Below are 15,000 nucleotides of genomic sequence, written 5' to 3'. Positions count from 1 at the left end.
ACTCGTGTCGTTGTATGCAGTTCTGTGCTCGGCCTGGAACACAGGCATCATCCCAACTGACTGGAAGAGGGGCCTTGTTGTCCCTCTCTGGAAAGGGAAGGGTGATCGCCAAGACTGCAACAACTACTGAGGGGTGACGCTGCTCTCAGTGCCGGGCAAGGTCTTTGCTCGGATAATTCTTGATAGGGTTCGCCACCATCTGCTTGAGCACCAGCGTCCAGAGCAGTCAGGCTTTACACCAAAGAGGTCAACGATTGACCGTATCCTTAACGGAGACGGAGACTTAATTCCTTTGGTACCAGGTCTCTTCGGAGAATCCTTGGCTATCGCTGGTCGGATTTTGTATCCAACGAGCGGTTGCTGAGAGAGACTCGGATGAGATTTGTTACCTGCATAGTCCGTGAGCGTCAGTTGCGGCTGTATGGACATGTGGCTCGTTTTCCTGACGCTGATCCTGCTTACCAGATTCTCTCAGCGAGGGAGTCTCATGAGTGGAGGAGGCCAGTGGGCCGACCACGTTCCTCATGGTTGCAGCAGGTTGAGCATCATCTCAAGGAGATGGGGATGGGCCTGGCATCTGCCTGGGGGATGGCCAGACGGAGGCCCCTGGAGTACCGGCGGAAAGTGGACGCAGCGACGTGCTGTTCTGGCACATGCTCCCATACCTGACCTGATATATATATATATATATATATATATATATATATATATATATATATATATATATATATATATATATACATATATATATATATCTATATATATCTATATATATATATATATATATATATATATATATTTATTTATTTTTTTTTTTTTTTTTTTTTTAAATACACACACACTTTTTTATTTTCTTCCTGGTTGTAGATAAGGAATGAGCTTGGAACCCTTTTAACATTTTTTGTGCACAGTGTCGAGGCTCATGGAAGAGATGGAACACAGAATTGATCAGGAGATAAGAGTCGAAACATCGATGGGGGACACACCAACAGCAGGGTTGAGGGACAAAATAGAGGAAGACTTGGATACACAAGGAATGTGGGGAAGAATGATGGCAAGGGGACGATGCAGGGGGGTGAACAAGATGGATACAGTCACAAACTCTCAATCACAGAAGTGGAAGGAAAAATTGGAAACTCAAAAAGAGGTGCGCTTCGGGCAGTTTATTTGTGGTAGAAAAATTAATGGTTGTGAACAAGGGTTGATCTGAGATGGTTATGAACAGCTGTTTTGAAACTTACTTCCCCTTCAAGCCCACTTTCACAATGGCCTTCTCCCTGTCATCCATTTGTTAAAATTGCCTCATCTCTCCACCTATCATTCCCACTTTCCCACCCTGGGACAGGAAAGCATGTGATGAGACTGGTGTCAGAAAGTATCTTGCATTCACCACCATCAATGCCAATCCCATGAGTGGGAACCTGTATTAATGCTGCTAAACCAGGCAAGCTCATCTTAGTGGTGTCCTCTTCTTGCAGCTAGCAGCATGGTTCCATCAGCCATCGATCATTCAAACTCTGCAGAAGGTGGCACTGTCCTGGCGATCGTGGCTTCACCATTGCAGGCCGAGCCACGTACAGAACTTAATGCAACTCAGGTGTCAACTGCAGGCGGAGACTGCAGACCCTGGGCCACAGGTATGCACATTCTCTGAGCAAACTAAATTCATCACCACTTGTTGAGATATTTGCAGGACATAAATGACACCAACAAGTGTATCAGAATAAATTGATAGAAATGATCAGTACTCGTACTTATGGCTCATGGGTTATAGCATAATCTTCACCAGTGGGGAATTCTCTGAGCATCTGCAATATCAGATTAAATTTGAATATTTTGAATGTTTTTCTTGCACAATTTCAGGATTCCAAGTGGTGACAGAGAATGATCAAAGGAAATGCGTAAATGGAACAATTCCAAACTGCTTTCAATATGAATAAAAATTCCACAGACGCTCAAATCGTTGTTGCTGTTCGCACTGCAGTTTTGGAAAAATGGTAATTGGTAACAGCTGATTAGGATTCGGAACAAACATGATAAACCTTTTTGCCTGTTCCACTCCTCTTGTGGCCCATATTCTGCTGAAATTACAAAAATAAAAGCAGTGCAGTAAAGAAGAAATATTAATCTTTTTTTATCTATCTTCCCAGATGTTACTTCTATGGCAATCTCCCTCCATCCTCCATATGCAGTTCAAAGCCTCCCTAATGCTTCCTACCAAAAGGTAAGGTACTCGTACAGCTCTGATAATGAGAGCACCAATTGAATAAAACATTTATTCTGGTATCTGCCATGTCCAAAGAAGCAGACATGAAGTTGTATTTTTTTTTTCTCTCCTTTTGTGTGATTAGAATACTGCTCCCATTGGAATGATGTTTATTACTGAATACATCAACAAAGCTTTGACTGATTTTTTAATGTAATTATTGAATTGTAATTGGGAATATGATGTGTTTGTTTAGTTTTCCACTCGAATATCACACGATATTGCAGAATTCAATATGAGCCTCTAAGGACTTTGGCTGACAATTGCTTTTGAGAACTGGCAGAAATACCAAGCAGAAATTGATTATTAAATTGTTTTCTACATCATCGTGGATGATGCTCCATAATTGCAAGTCTGAACAACCATCCATTAACCAATCCGTTGACAATAAGACCCGAAACGCTGTTCCCTGGAGGGCTTTGTTATAAGCGTGCTGAGTTTGGCCTTTTTCGGTGCGTCAGCTACTTCCACTCCCAGGTCAAGTGAACCTTCCAGGCTCGAGGGACTGGAACACCCACCGACCAGCTGTGACCTCACAAGTCAATGTTGGTGACACTTGTGGACGATTTCAACCATCACAGCCAATCGGCACTGACGGGAAGTATTCTGGTCTCTATGCAACACAGTCTGGAAAATATAGCAACTACAGCACACTACACTGCCAAGATTCTGTGGACTCCTGGGTTTGACATGAAATGCAGTCATCTCTTAAAGCATGTCACATCTTCTGAAACTCATTCCTGTGATCATGTGTTGAACAATTACAGAATAACTTGTGTCTTTTAAGTTTTTTTTTTTTTCTCAATGTTAGATCTGCAAATCAAATCCAGCTTGAACATAATCTTGAAGAACTGAAGTTCCTGTTAATAAGCAACTTCTGTCATGTTACTTCTGCAAGTTACAAGAATGCTCTCGGAAAACAAGAAACAAATGTGTAAATAATCAACAAACAAGAAAGAGAAGACGTTTCTGTGAAGAAATGATGACAAAATGAAAGGGACTGAAGCGCTCGCCAGATCAGCGTGAAACTTGGCTGATTTTGGTATCATTGGGAAATGGGTTTTCGGTCTGAGATTGTCACCATTCAGCAATCGCCACACATTGGTCAGTGTAAGGAATGAAAAATAAATATATGAAGTAGAATTATAATGAACAAATGTGTTTGGAAATATTATTTCATATCAGACATATCTAAGGTGGTGAAAAATGAAGGCTAAGACATGGAATGTTGGATATTTCATGACGATATTTGCAGACAAATATTGTGCTTTTCCTTTCACCTGACGCTGTCAAATATATTCTTTGTAAATATGTGTATTTGAAAAAGATATTCCTCCATAATTATCTTAACATTTGCTTCAGAATGGGATTCGAAAGATGTATGGGATTGTTTGTTTGTTTTTTTTGTTTGTTTTTTAACTTACCATTGCTTCGTATGCTGTTCCGTGGCACCATCAAGTCAAAATTTCACATCTTGGTCAGATACAGGATAGGCATGTCCTAATCCTAGCGATCCACAACCTGAAAGAGCTGTGAACGTACACTGCCTTGGCAGGACTATAACTACCTCCATCCACCAACCCCGTTCACCAGCTTCTCTGTATTCTCAAACTCGGTCCACCTTGATCCCCCTCCTCCATCAACCGAAAAAGATTATATTAGTATTGTTCTATGTACTGTCCATGTACAAAACATATAAATATATCAATTTAAATAGTGCTGTGTTTTTGTTGCCTATTTGCAAAAGCATGTAGGTATAATGAAGTGGTGTGACTTCTTTTTATTTTTAACAAATGTGTAGCATTCGTAATTTAAATGCTTGGTCTGTGTCCTGTTTCCCTTTCCATGACGACTTGCTAGGAATCCAATTCCCATCACCCCCTCACAAATGCTATTCATCCCACCGGTGCAGCCATGTCTATAGCCTTCCGAGTACAGTAACTTAATGACCTTTGGAAAAAAAATCAATGGAAATGATATGTCTGTGCTTTTCAGGTAAAGTATGTTAGCCATTGGTGCACAGTAACATTGGTATTCCAATAATAAATATGCACCCAGTTCTAAAAATAGAATCTGATGCAGATTTTCTTGAACAGATTTGTCAGGAATGTATCATTGTGATGCAAAGCAACATCGCCAGAGGCTGTAGCGGAGATTCCATTGTTGGAAATCTATGTATCAAGACCTGGTCGTTCCTGCACACCTGATTAAGTGAATTGCATTGCCTTTTGGCAAGTAAAGCACACGTCCTGATCCACATATCACTGTCACTCGGAATTAATAAACATTGCAATCTTGCATGTAAATATTTGCGTATGTAAATTTTAACGCGCCTGCCAGATGTTGTAATATTTCCGATGGCAAAGGCAGGTGTTGATAGATCTCACCAGAAAATTACTTGCATCACCTGGGTGCAAATGCAATGAAATCTGTCCAGTTTAATACCAATGAAAAAAAACAAATGACTGGCAAACTTCATTGCTCCCTCCTGTTCTGAATAAAATGAAGTCTGCTCTGCTGTCTATGACTCCACCAATGTGCATTCCAAATTTAATATCCTTCATGTAAAGACTTCTTACAACAGAGTTAAGGTTACTCTTGGGGTAGAGCTACAAAGGACGGTGGTTAACATTGAGAACTTTGGGTTCATGTTTCTTTCTCTGCCAACAGAAGTAATCCCCATCATGTAATTCAGCTTTTCCATTGTTATTGGCATTCCCTGTGTGCATTCTTCAACAGCAGCGAAAATCACCGTGAGCCTATTTTGATGCACCTCATGTACCTCATGTACCTCATGCCTATTTTGATGATAGTGAATTTATATGTCACCATTTATATATACCACCCACACGATCCTCAGGTAGAGGGGGTATGAGCTCTGCCTCATAAATTGTCAATGTGTATGTCCTGTCTATTGTTACATAGAATGGACTGAGGGGGGGGAGGATAGATTGAATATTGCAAGAATAATTTGTTCTGTGTGCTCAATTAGGGTAGAATTACACCTGTATTAGGGATCTGTCAGAGGTAAGTTGTGTGTTCTGTCGGACACTGCTTTTCATGGTTTACAAAATGGGACCTGCTCGACATTTGTGGCCCTGTGCTTAACATAGTCATGGATTTTTCGCAGAAGAAAAAAAAAATTTCATGAGCCGTGCACACATCAAAGAGTTCTAAAACATATCTTCCATGAGCCGCACTATAAATGAGCTGGTATGTACATACTGTAATAATACACAAAAAGATATTTTCCACGAGCCACATACATGACACATTTCTGAAACATATCTTCCACAAGGCATATTGTAAGTGAGCTGTATGCTCATATAGTACAGTACTCTAGTATTGTACACAAAAACATATTTTCCATAAGTGACATTCATAATGCAGTTCTTCAACATATCTTCTACCATGCACATTGTAACCAAGCTGCGCGGCTTGTTCCACCGTTCCGCGACAAATACGCTTCACCAAATCCATTATGAGCTGAGCTGCTGAGGATGTCACCTCCTCCCCCCCCACACCCCTCTCATGAATTACACAATGAAAATGTAAAATGTTAGCATGGACCCTTGCATAAGTAATTAAAACGCTTCACATAATCTATTAGGAGCTGAACTGCTGAGGATGTCACCAACACCCACCTCTTGCAAGTTAAACAATTAAAATGTTTCACTACATCTGACCCCTGCTGAGTAAAATGTTAGCATGATGCTTGCATCATTAAAATACTTTACTACATCTACCCCCAGGCCCCAGCTGGGTACATCTGGTAAAATGTTTCGTCTGCCAACATCCCCCACAAAAAATGGGCAGGGTAGACGATTCACCCCTCCTACAGCTACACACAATTCCCGCAGCATATAAGCAGCACATCCTGGGTCTCAATCATTCTTCTCATCTCACTACCTTGACCGGTGTTTTGCCTCTCATTCCACTCATTTGCTCGTTGATCAAACATGCGCAACAGCGCAAGACCAGGTCCGGAGATGTGTCGACTGCCACGAGGCAGAAGAAAGTGATGAGCCTGAGTCACAAAGTGGATCTGCTGGACCAGCTGTCGAGAGGACAGAGTGTGGCTTCTGTGGTCAGACACTATGGAGTAATCAAATCCACAATTCACTTCATGAGGAAGAACAAGAAGGCAATCCAAGAAAGCTGTACCGAGCACCAAAGTGGTTACCCATGTCCGAAATGCTTTGATAACAATGAGCCTGAGGAGTTGGGTGCTGTTATCACCTTGCATGCCGAGGGACTCACCAAGGAGAAGTTTGGAGCCATCACCAAGGTTTCCGAGGAGGAGAATGCACGCAGTGATGAGGAGGAAGAGGTGTCAAGGTCCAAACTCACGGTCAAGTTCCTGGGTGAAAAAGTGTAGGACATGCACTTAGTTACCGAGAGGCTGTTAGGTGCCGAACTGGTCATGGAGCATTACCTCAAGTTTCTGAGGGGGATGGATGACGTGATGCTCCCACACAAGGTAGCACATCGAAACCTGTGGCAATCTGCAAGGCAGCTCTCATTCACGGAGTTCTTTCACCCTGGTCCATCCACCTCAGGGACACCAGCACCCTCGCCTGGGTCGCCTGCCTATCCTGCAACCCCTTTGGTGAACGACTCATCAGGGAACGAAACCACATTGTTTTTTTTTTTTACTTTTACGGAACATTTGGTTAATCACTTTTAATGAACTGTTAATCGCATTCCTTCAATAAAAATTGGAATCGGTACCTGGTGTTGTCTCTTTTTTATAATTTGAAAGCATTTTTTATGAAACTGCAATCGTGTGCATGCATAGTCGAAAATATTTAAAACTTTTAAAAGTTTCCCTGATGAACCAAGAACCACCGGGAACCTATCCCCTTTTCAGCTCGCCTGTTCGAAGAACAGAGAGCTATAGCGATACCCCCGGCGTGAGCGTGAGCGTGAGCGTGAAAATGTTAAAGTTTTTGGTGCAAGTTATTTTTTCCTTTCTAATGTTTTTATCTACCACACTATTTTTTTATATGCCCGATATATATTGTTGCGGATTCGCGCCCGCCGGCGTGCTGACGGCCACGTAACTCGAATCGCGGCACGTCGCCCACCGGACGGACAATCCAGTCGTGACCCTCTCGGACTAACGCCGGGAACCAGTCACGGGTGGACCTTTCGGTCTCACCGCGATCGAGCCAATCAGCCCCCGCGTGGGATAGGGTTGCTCGCCAAATTCGACCTACCTAAGTACCCACGCGGAGGGTAGACCGGGCGGTCGCACCTCGCCGCAGGTCGACTTCGGACACGGGCCACTTAAGCGACCCGTTCCGTACTATCGGGATAACCGAGCGGTGTTATTCGTCGACCTCGACGGTTCGATTAATTATCGGGCGTATTCAGCCCACTACCAACCCTTTACGTGAAGCAAGATGAGGATTCAATGAAGGAAATGACGAAGCGAAGCGGGAAACAGTTCGACACAAAGCACATTTATTCGCGCTGAACGGAAAGCACACATATTCAATTCCACCAAAAGCACACAGAAAAAACACAATGCAATTTACACAAAAAGCAAATGCAAAAGCGAAGACACAATGCAGAGCTAATACCGACTACCGAGCACACGGCAACACTTATACAATTTTACTTCACAGACGGCGCCGACAACACATACCCAAAACCAAGGAAAAGAATACCCTCAAGGATGAGGCGGGCCTGAGGCCGAGACCGGGTCGCGCCTACCCGTCTGGTGATGAGACGCGGAGCGGCGATGGTGCCTCAACTCCGCGGGCCTCGCGGACAGTGTCTGGTAGGGGGTGGGAAAGGGGCCCCCTTGGTCGCACTATCTCAGCGCGGGGGGGAAACAGGAGGGGGTTGCTGATGCTCGGGGTATAGAGGATTTTTATTGTCCCGCGACGAGCGTCTCCACCTCGGCCGGGTCGCGCTGTCAGCCTCCCTGGGGTGCAGCTCCCTGCACGACGTGAGCACCCCCTCGTCTGCCCTCGCCGCCTCTCCACAGCTCCGTCCCCTCCGTTCCGACTCCAACGCACACGACGACCAGCTCCTTCTTGCCAACTCCACCGCCCGCGAAGTCTTGACTCTCTGTTCCCTCTCGACTCTCCTACTCTCCTACTCTCCTACTCTACTACTCTCTTCTACTCTTGGACTGACGAACACGGTCCTTTTTATCAGCCCCGTAGCTTCGCCTTTGACCCCCTCCCTTCGACCTTTCACCTCGCTCCCCATTGGCCCGAGAAAAAGTGGGCGTGAATGCTTTTTGATCCATAAATTTGCATATATCGATCGCCCTCCAACGCCCTGGAGGCGGGGCCAAATCGCCCCTCGCTCACCGATTGGACGGCAAAAAGTGGGCGTGTGTCGTTTTTGATCCGTTTTTGAAGCACAAAATCCGTGATTTTGTACACGCTGTTCGGCGCGCGCCCTGCACGAGTCCAACACCGGTACCCACAGGCGGCGCAAGAACGGTGGCGATGCGACGGTTGCGAGGTGTGACGTGAAGGTCGTGGCGGTTGTGGTGAAGCGGCGTTGTGGTTGGTGGTTGTAACAATGGCGGTTGGTCCAAATTAAAGATAGTAAAAGAAAAACGGCTATCCTGAAGAGTCGCAGCACGCATAAATGACATGTATTCCCACTAGACAACGGGTTTGGGCCTAACTACACATGTACTTACCGAGATATCTCACCTAAGGGACCTGAATGGTGGTTTGCGAATTTGGTAACCACAACACTACCCCCTCCCCTTTTTACAGACTCGTCCCGAGTCGTCAAATTTCCGTGTGCCATCATGTGTAATTTTCCCCTAGTACATTTTACCTACGGATCCCTGAGTGCGACATTCATGGTATTCGTGTCCCCAAAATAAATAACCTGAGGGCTGCGTAACTACCTAAACAAACTCACTCACACGGACGACTTAAATAAAATTGCCGGCGCTAAGACAGACATGCCGGGGGCGCACTCATATTTACAGTACATCTTAACCTTAACTTACAAATTTTACACTAAACCATGGCCCAGGATCACTGAACTCTGCAAAAGAAAACAGTTAGCAGGGAGCCAGGCTGCCCACATGCAGTCTCTGGCTCAAAACAATGCAGGTGACAGGGAACGTGGCTGGCTGCTCACACGCAGTCCAAGGCCTTCCCTTTTGAACTGAACGCAGTGAACCACAACGGTGCATGGGCTGCACAACGTAGTCTCCGTGCCAGCTCAAGTGGCACACGCAATGAGCACAACGAATGGATGGGTGAACACAAACACGGTGCACGGGCCGCCACTGCAGGCCCGTGTTGTAGCTGCCAACAGGGCAGTTCTTGCAGCTTGCAAACTGTTGCCTTGATCCTGGCGCACATGGAAATGAACAGGGGGGGCAAAGCAAAAATTGAACGGGGCTGGTGAACCTGGGCAGTGGGCATGGCATGGCAAAGGTGAGCAGGCAAACACAGCCCGCAGAAGAAGGCCGCTGCAGGCAAACACAGCCGGCAGATGAACTGGCCGGCACGGGCCTTGAAGAAAAACAGCCAGCAGATGAACTGGCCGGCACAGGCCTTGCAGCACAGCAGCTGCAGACGATCCAGCCGGCACAGGCCTTGCAGCACAGCAGCTGCAGATGAAGTTGGCCAGCCTTTGCCGTTCCGTGGAGGTTGGTGGAGGGAGTGCGGTGGTGCTGGCCACTTGGAAGGCGGGCTCGGACCTACCTACCTGTCTCCCTCCCACCTATCGCCTTTGCCTGTCACTGTACATACCCACTCCCTTAATTTGTCAAACCCCAATTTAGCCCCAACTTATTTTTTTGTTGTTTTTATTTTTACTTCCCCACTATAAATCGTCCCCTAACCCCCTTTATCGTCCTTGTTCGGCTAACCTATCCTGTCACCTAGCCTACTCCCAACCCCTACGTTCCCTTCCCGGAGGGGAATAAGGGAGAGCTAACGTCCTGTGTCGAGGCCCAACGAAGCCTCAGGATGGCCTCCCCAGAGTTCGGCGATCTTAACACCAAGTGGGTCCAGCGGCCCACAACGAGAGCGAGGGGATGGATGGTGCGGAGGGGTACATCTCCTAATCTACCCTAACCATTTAACTGTTAAACTACCCCGGGGCTTTCAACAAGCGCTTCTCGCTTAAACTATTGGTTCTAACAACCCAGATTCCCGTCGCCTGTGTTGGTGTCCTCACAATTTCGGGCCTCGCCCCCCAATTTTCTCTCCGTGCCCTCACACGGTCTCCTGGCTGGGACACGTGGCTCCCTTTGGCAGGCACGACCCTCTGCCGATTCTCCCGCTATGGCACCCCCGGGCACTACACTGCCTCCGAGCCTACCAGCTCCCTAGCACCGGGGAGTGCCCCCCATTGCTCCTCCCCTGAAACGCACACGTGGCAGGCCGGCCTCCCGGGCCCCTTTCCGAGGGTCACCCGTGCCCACAACACTGCCCACGCGGCTAATGGCGCCCCGGGCCCCCGCACCAAGCAGGCGCACCCGTGCCCACTACGCTATCCCGGCCCCCCATGGGCCCTTGGCCTACCACGGCCGACTAGCCTGGTGCCCGGGGTACCCACTCAGCGATACTCACCTTTCGCAGCCACGCTCCCAAGCCCGTCAACAGGGCTCCTGCACCCCTCCAAATGGGTCTCGAGCCTACATTCCCACCAACAGCAAAACGACCTCCATTTTGTAAATTTGACTAACCCCCTAACTCACTTTACTCTGACCCCGGGGTCCCTTGGGTGGGAGTCACTCCTCCCCCCAATCACTCATCGCACCATGCATTCCCCATTCACTCCACACACACAGACCCGCTGGCCTCACTCACTCAACATGTACACGTACTCTCCTCACAACCCACAACTCTTCAACACGCACACCGCTGAACTCTGCCATCCTTCTATCTGCATCCCCTTACTAACTCGTGCTCCCACGTCGTCCCTTAAACTAGTAGCACGTTCCTTTTAACACTACGTAGCTAAGCTACGTCAACTCTACACATCCAAAGTCTGTCTCTGTCTCCAAACTCATCATTTTATTTCCCAACCTAAAGCTCACTAAATCCCTCCAACTAATCCATTCCACGGATTCCATGAGGACTTACCCCTGCCCCATGAAGTCGGTCTAACTAAGCTAACCCTTCCCCCTAACTAGTTTCCATCCTGTGCCCAAGGTCAAGGGGGTCTTCCACCCTTTGCCCAGGAATCCTGTGCACCCGAAAGTGAGGCTTGTTTTTTTTTATTTTTTTTTTATGCGCAGCACCTGCGCGGCAACTCAGAGCTCGCGCACTTTACACCTGCCCGTGACGTCATGCAGCTGCACGTGTTCCTCGTCCCTCCTTGGACGGTACCATCCGGCAGAGATACCCCTCCTGCCGGATTCCAACCCCACGTGCAGCCATGGCATCACCGTGCGCATAAAAAAAAACACAAGCCCCACGTCTCGAGGGGTTCCCCACGCGAACACATGTGCTCTGCCCGTTGGAGCTTAACACACACGATCGCGTGGAGAACCCGTCCGGTCCAAATCCATTTACCTGCCTAAACTTTGTCCGTCCGCGGGATCGGCAAATCCACCGCGTGCGTTTCCGGACCGGGACTTCACTCTCGCAAGCGAGCACGTGGCGGTCTCGTGCGTTGCACAGCACGGACCGCGTGCTCACTGCTGGGTGAACCCGGCACGGTCCCCGAAATAACTACAGCCGCTACTCGGCTTTCGTTCCTCCCATGTCGCCGTCTCCGTCTCCATTCAACCCACGCACACCTGCGTGTTACGACGCACACAGTCCACTCCATCACATTCACACCGGGAGACGCGGCTGCGTGCTCCCGCATGCCAACCGACATCTCCCTCACATACCGCTCTCTCACACACACGGTCTCCCTTGCACACAGCGACCTTGCACATGGCCGTTCACCCACGCGTGCCTCACTACTCACACAAACCATACTACTTACACACGCGGGGGCACTCACCCGCGGTGCCTCATCCACACTCCGTGCCTCACTCATACGCGCAGGGGAACTCAACCGCGGTTCCTCATCCACACACGGTGCCTCACCCACACACGCGGGGGCACTAACCCGCGGTGCCTCACTCACACTGGCCGTTTCACTCACACACACGGCCTCACTCACACACGGTGCCTCACCCACGCACGGCGTGCTGGGAAGCACGTACTCTGGCTCCATCGCCACCACACCACTCACACACGGGGTCGCTTCCACACATGGGGACGCACCCACGCCTTGCACCACACACACAGGGACAACCACACTGGGGATTTGTGTCCCCACAAGGGTCTCCGGGGCCTCTATACCCCCCAAGCTCTCCAAGCACCCGTCCACAGCACCCGTCCCCTCAACCTCGCAAAGCACGACCGAACTCACCTGGTCGTGACTCGCCTCAAGGGGGCATACTCCCTCCCCTCGTTCCTGGAGGAGGCCATCCAGGTGCTCGCACTGGGTCTCCACCCAGTCCACCAGCTCACCCCCATTATCCTCCACTACCTCCGTGTGTATGTGCGCGTCACTTACCCCGTCTTCATCGTGCAGTCTTCCCTCTATCGTTCCCATCTCCCGTGTCTCTGCCAACTCTTCACCCTTTACCTCCCTTGTCTCAACTATTATTATTTCCTTTGTCACGGCCTTCATGCCCGCCTGCAGGCATCGGCCCATGTTCTGCGTTTCACCCCGCAGCTTTTTCGTTCCTTCCTTCATTTGCTGTGTACTCGCATCGATCTTTTCGTTCATGCTTTTTATTTCTGCATTCATTTGTGCCAGCATGGTGAATAGCTGGGCCATGTCGGATGCACTCAGCTGAGCCGTTTCGGCAGGGGTTGGGGAAGGGTTTTGGTGGAGAGGGGGGGGGAGGTGTCATACACCGCGGCCGCTGCCGCACCCATTTCGGGCTCTGGGTTCAGTTGGGCGAGTCCGTGTTCCTGCACAATCAACATTTCCTGCACGGGGATTCCATCCTGGACCATGGACTCAACATTACTACACATATACATTTCTAATACCCCCGGCTCCCGCTCGCCTTGAGACGCCATCTTGCTTCTCGTGAAGGGTTAATTTGAATCGCTCGTAATTTGGAGGGAATCGGGGGTCGCTTCTCTCACCCCTGGACCGATTCCCGTGAATTTAGCTGGAGACAGGAGAGCCCGTTTTCCTGTTCTCCGATACCAGTGCCGCGAGGAGGGCGATGAATTTGTATCCCACTCCTGACACCAGTGTTGCGGATTCGCGCCCGCCGGCGTGCTGACGGCCACGTAACTCGAATCGCGGCACGTCGCCCACCGGACGGACAATCCAGTCGTGACCCTCTCGGACTAACGCCGGGAACCAGTCACGGGTGGAACTTTCGGTCTCACCGCGATCGAGCCAATCAGCCCCCGCGTGGGATAGGGTTGCTCGCCAAATTCGACCTACCTAAGTACCCACGCGGAGGGTAGACCGGGCGGTCGCACCTCGCCGCAACAAATCGTCGACCTCGACGGTTCGATTAATTATCGGGCGTATTCAGCCCACTACCAACCCTTTACGTGAAGCAAGATGAGGATTCAATGAAGGAAATGACGAAGCGAAGCGGGAAACAGTTCGACACAAAGCACATTTATTCGCGCTGAACGGAAAGCACACATATTCAATTCCACCAAAAGCACACAGAAAAAACACAATGCAATTTACACAAAAAGCAAATGCAAAAGCGAAGACACAATGCAGAGCTAATACCGACTACCGAGCACACGGCAACACTTATACAATTTTACTTCACAGACGGCGCCGACAACACATACCCAAAACCAAGGAAAAGAATACGCTCAAGGATGAGGCGGGCCTGAGGCCGAGACCGGGTCGCGCCTACCCGTCTGGTGATGAGACGCGGAGCGGCGATGGTGCCTCAACTCCGCGAGCCTCGCGGACAGTGTCTGGTAGGGGGTGGGAAAGGGGCCCCCTTGGTCGCACTATCTCAGCGCGGGGGGGAAACAGGAGGGGGTTGCTGATGCTCGGGGTATAGAGGATTTTTATTGTCCCGCGACGAGCGTCTCCACCTCGGCCAGGTCGCGCTGTCAGCCTCCCTGGGGTGCAGCTCCCTGCACGACGCGAGCACCCCCTCGTCTGCCCTCGCCGCCTCTCCACAGCTCCGTCCCCTCCGTTCCGACTCCAACGCACACGACGACCAGCTCCTTCTTGCCAACTCCACCGCCCGCGAAGTCTTGACTCTCTGTTCCCTCTCGACTCTCCTACTCTCCTACTCTCCTACTCTACTACTCTCTTCTACTATTGGACTGACGAACACGGTCCTTTTTATCAGCCCCGTAGCTTCGCCTTTGACCCCCTCCCTTCGACCTTTCACCTCGCTCCCCATTGGCCCGAGAAAAAGTGGGCGTGAATGCTTTTTGATCCATAAATTTGCATATATCGATCGCCCTCCAACGCCCTGGAGGCGGGGCCAAATCGCCCCTCGCTCACCGATTGGACGGCAAAAAGTGGGCGTGTGTCGTTTTTGATCCGTTTTTGAAGCACAAAATCCGTGATTTTGTACACGCTGTTTGGCGCGCGCCCTGCACGAGTCCAACACCGGTACCCACAGGCGGCGCAAGAACGGTGGCGAGGTGTGACGTGAAGGTCGTGGCGGTTGTGGTGAAGCGGCGTTGTGGTTGGTGGTTGTAACAATGGCGGTTGGTCCAAATTAAAGATAGTAAAAGAAAAACGGCTATCCTGAAGAGTCGCAGCACGCATAAATGACATGT

At 49.3% G+C, this 15,000-nt stretch overlaps 1 protein-coding gene across 15 annotated transcripts in view; it reads left to right on the top strand.

Annotated features, from left to right (window-relative positions):
• LOC147029380 (catenin delta-2-like) overlaps nt 1-6,987 on the top strand; it is a 474,794-nt gene extending 467,807 nt beyond the window's left edge. For 13 of the 15 annotated variants that reach the window (XM_085872400.1, XM_085872407.1, XM_085872399.1 and 10 more), the window contains 3 exons: nt 1,479-1,637; nt 2,151-2,224; nt 2,728-3,984. In XM_085872400.1, the coding sequence (XP_085728526.1) occupies nt 1,479-1,637; nt 2,151-2,224; nt 2,728-2,955 (461 nt within the window). In that variant the 3' untranslated portion in view covers nt 2,956-3,984. Of the gene's footprint in view, nt 1-1,478; nt 1,638-2,150; nt 2,225-2,727; nt 3,985-4,362 lie in introns of those variants that run through there. The other 2 variants (XR_015055882.1, XM_085872408.1) reach the window with 2 other exon arrangements.
• The last annotated feature ends 8,013 nt before the right edge of the window (nt 6,988-15,000 follow it).

This window comes from Eptatretus burgeri, chromosome 3 (genome assembly GCF_056783735.1).
Source record: "Eptatretus burgeri isolate ZD-2024b chromosome 3, Ebu_testis_v1, whole genome shotgun sequence".
Lineage (NCBI taxonomy): Eukaryota > Metazoa > Chordata > Myxini > Myxiniformes > Myxinidae > Eptatretus > Eptatretus burgeri.
The sequence above is the reverse complement of the archived record's forward strand: the minus strand, read 5'-3'. Positions and strand labels throughout refer to the sequence as shown.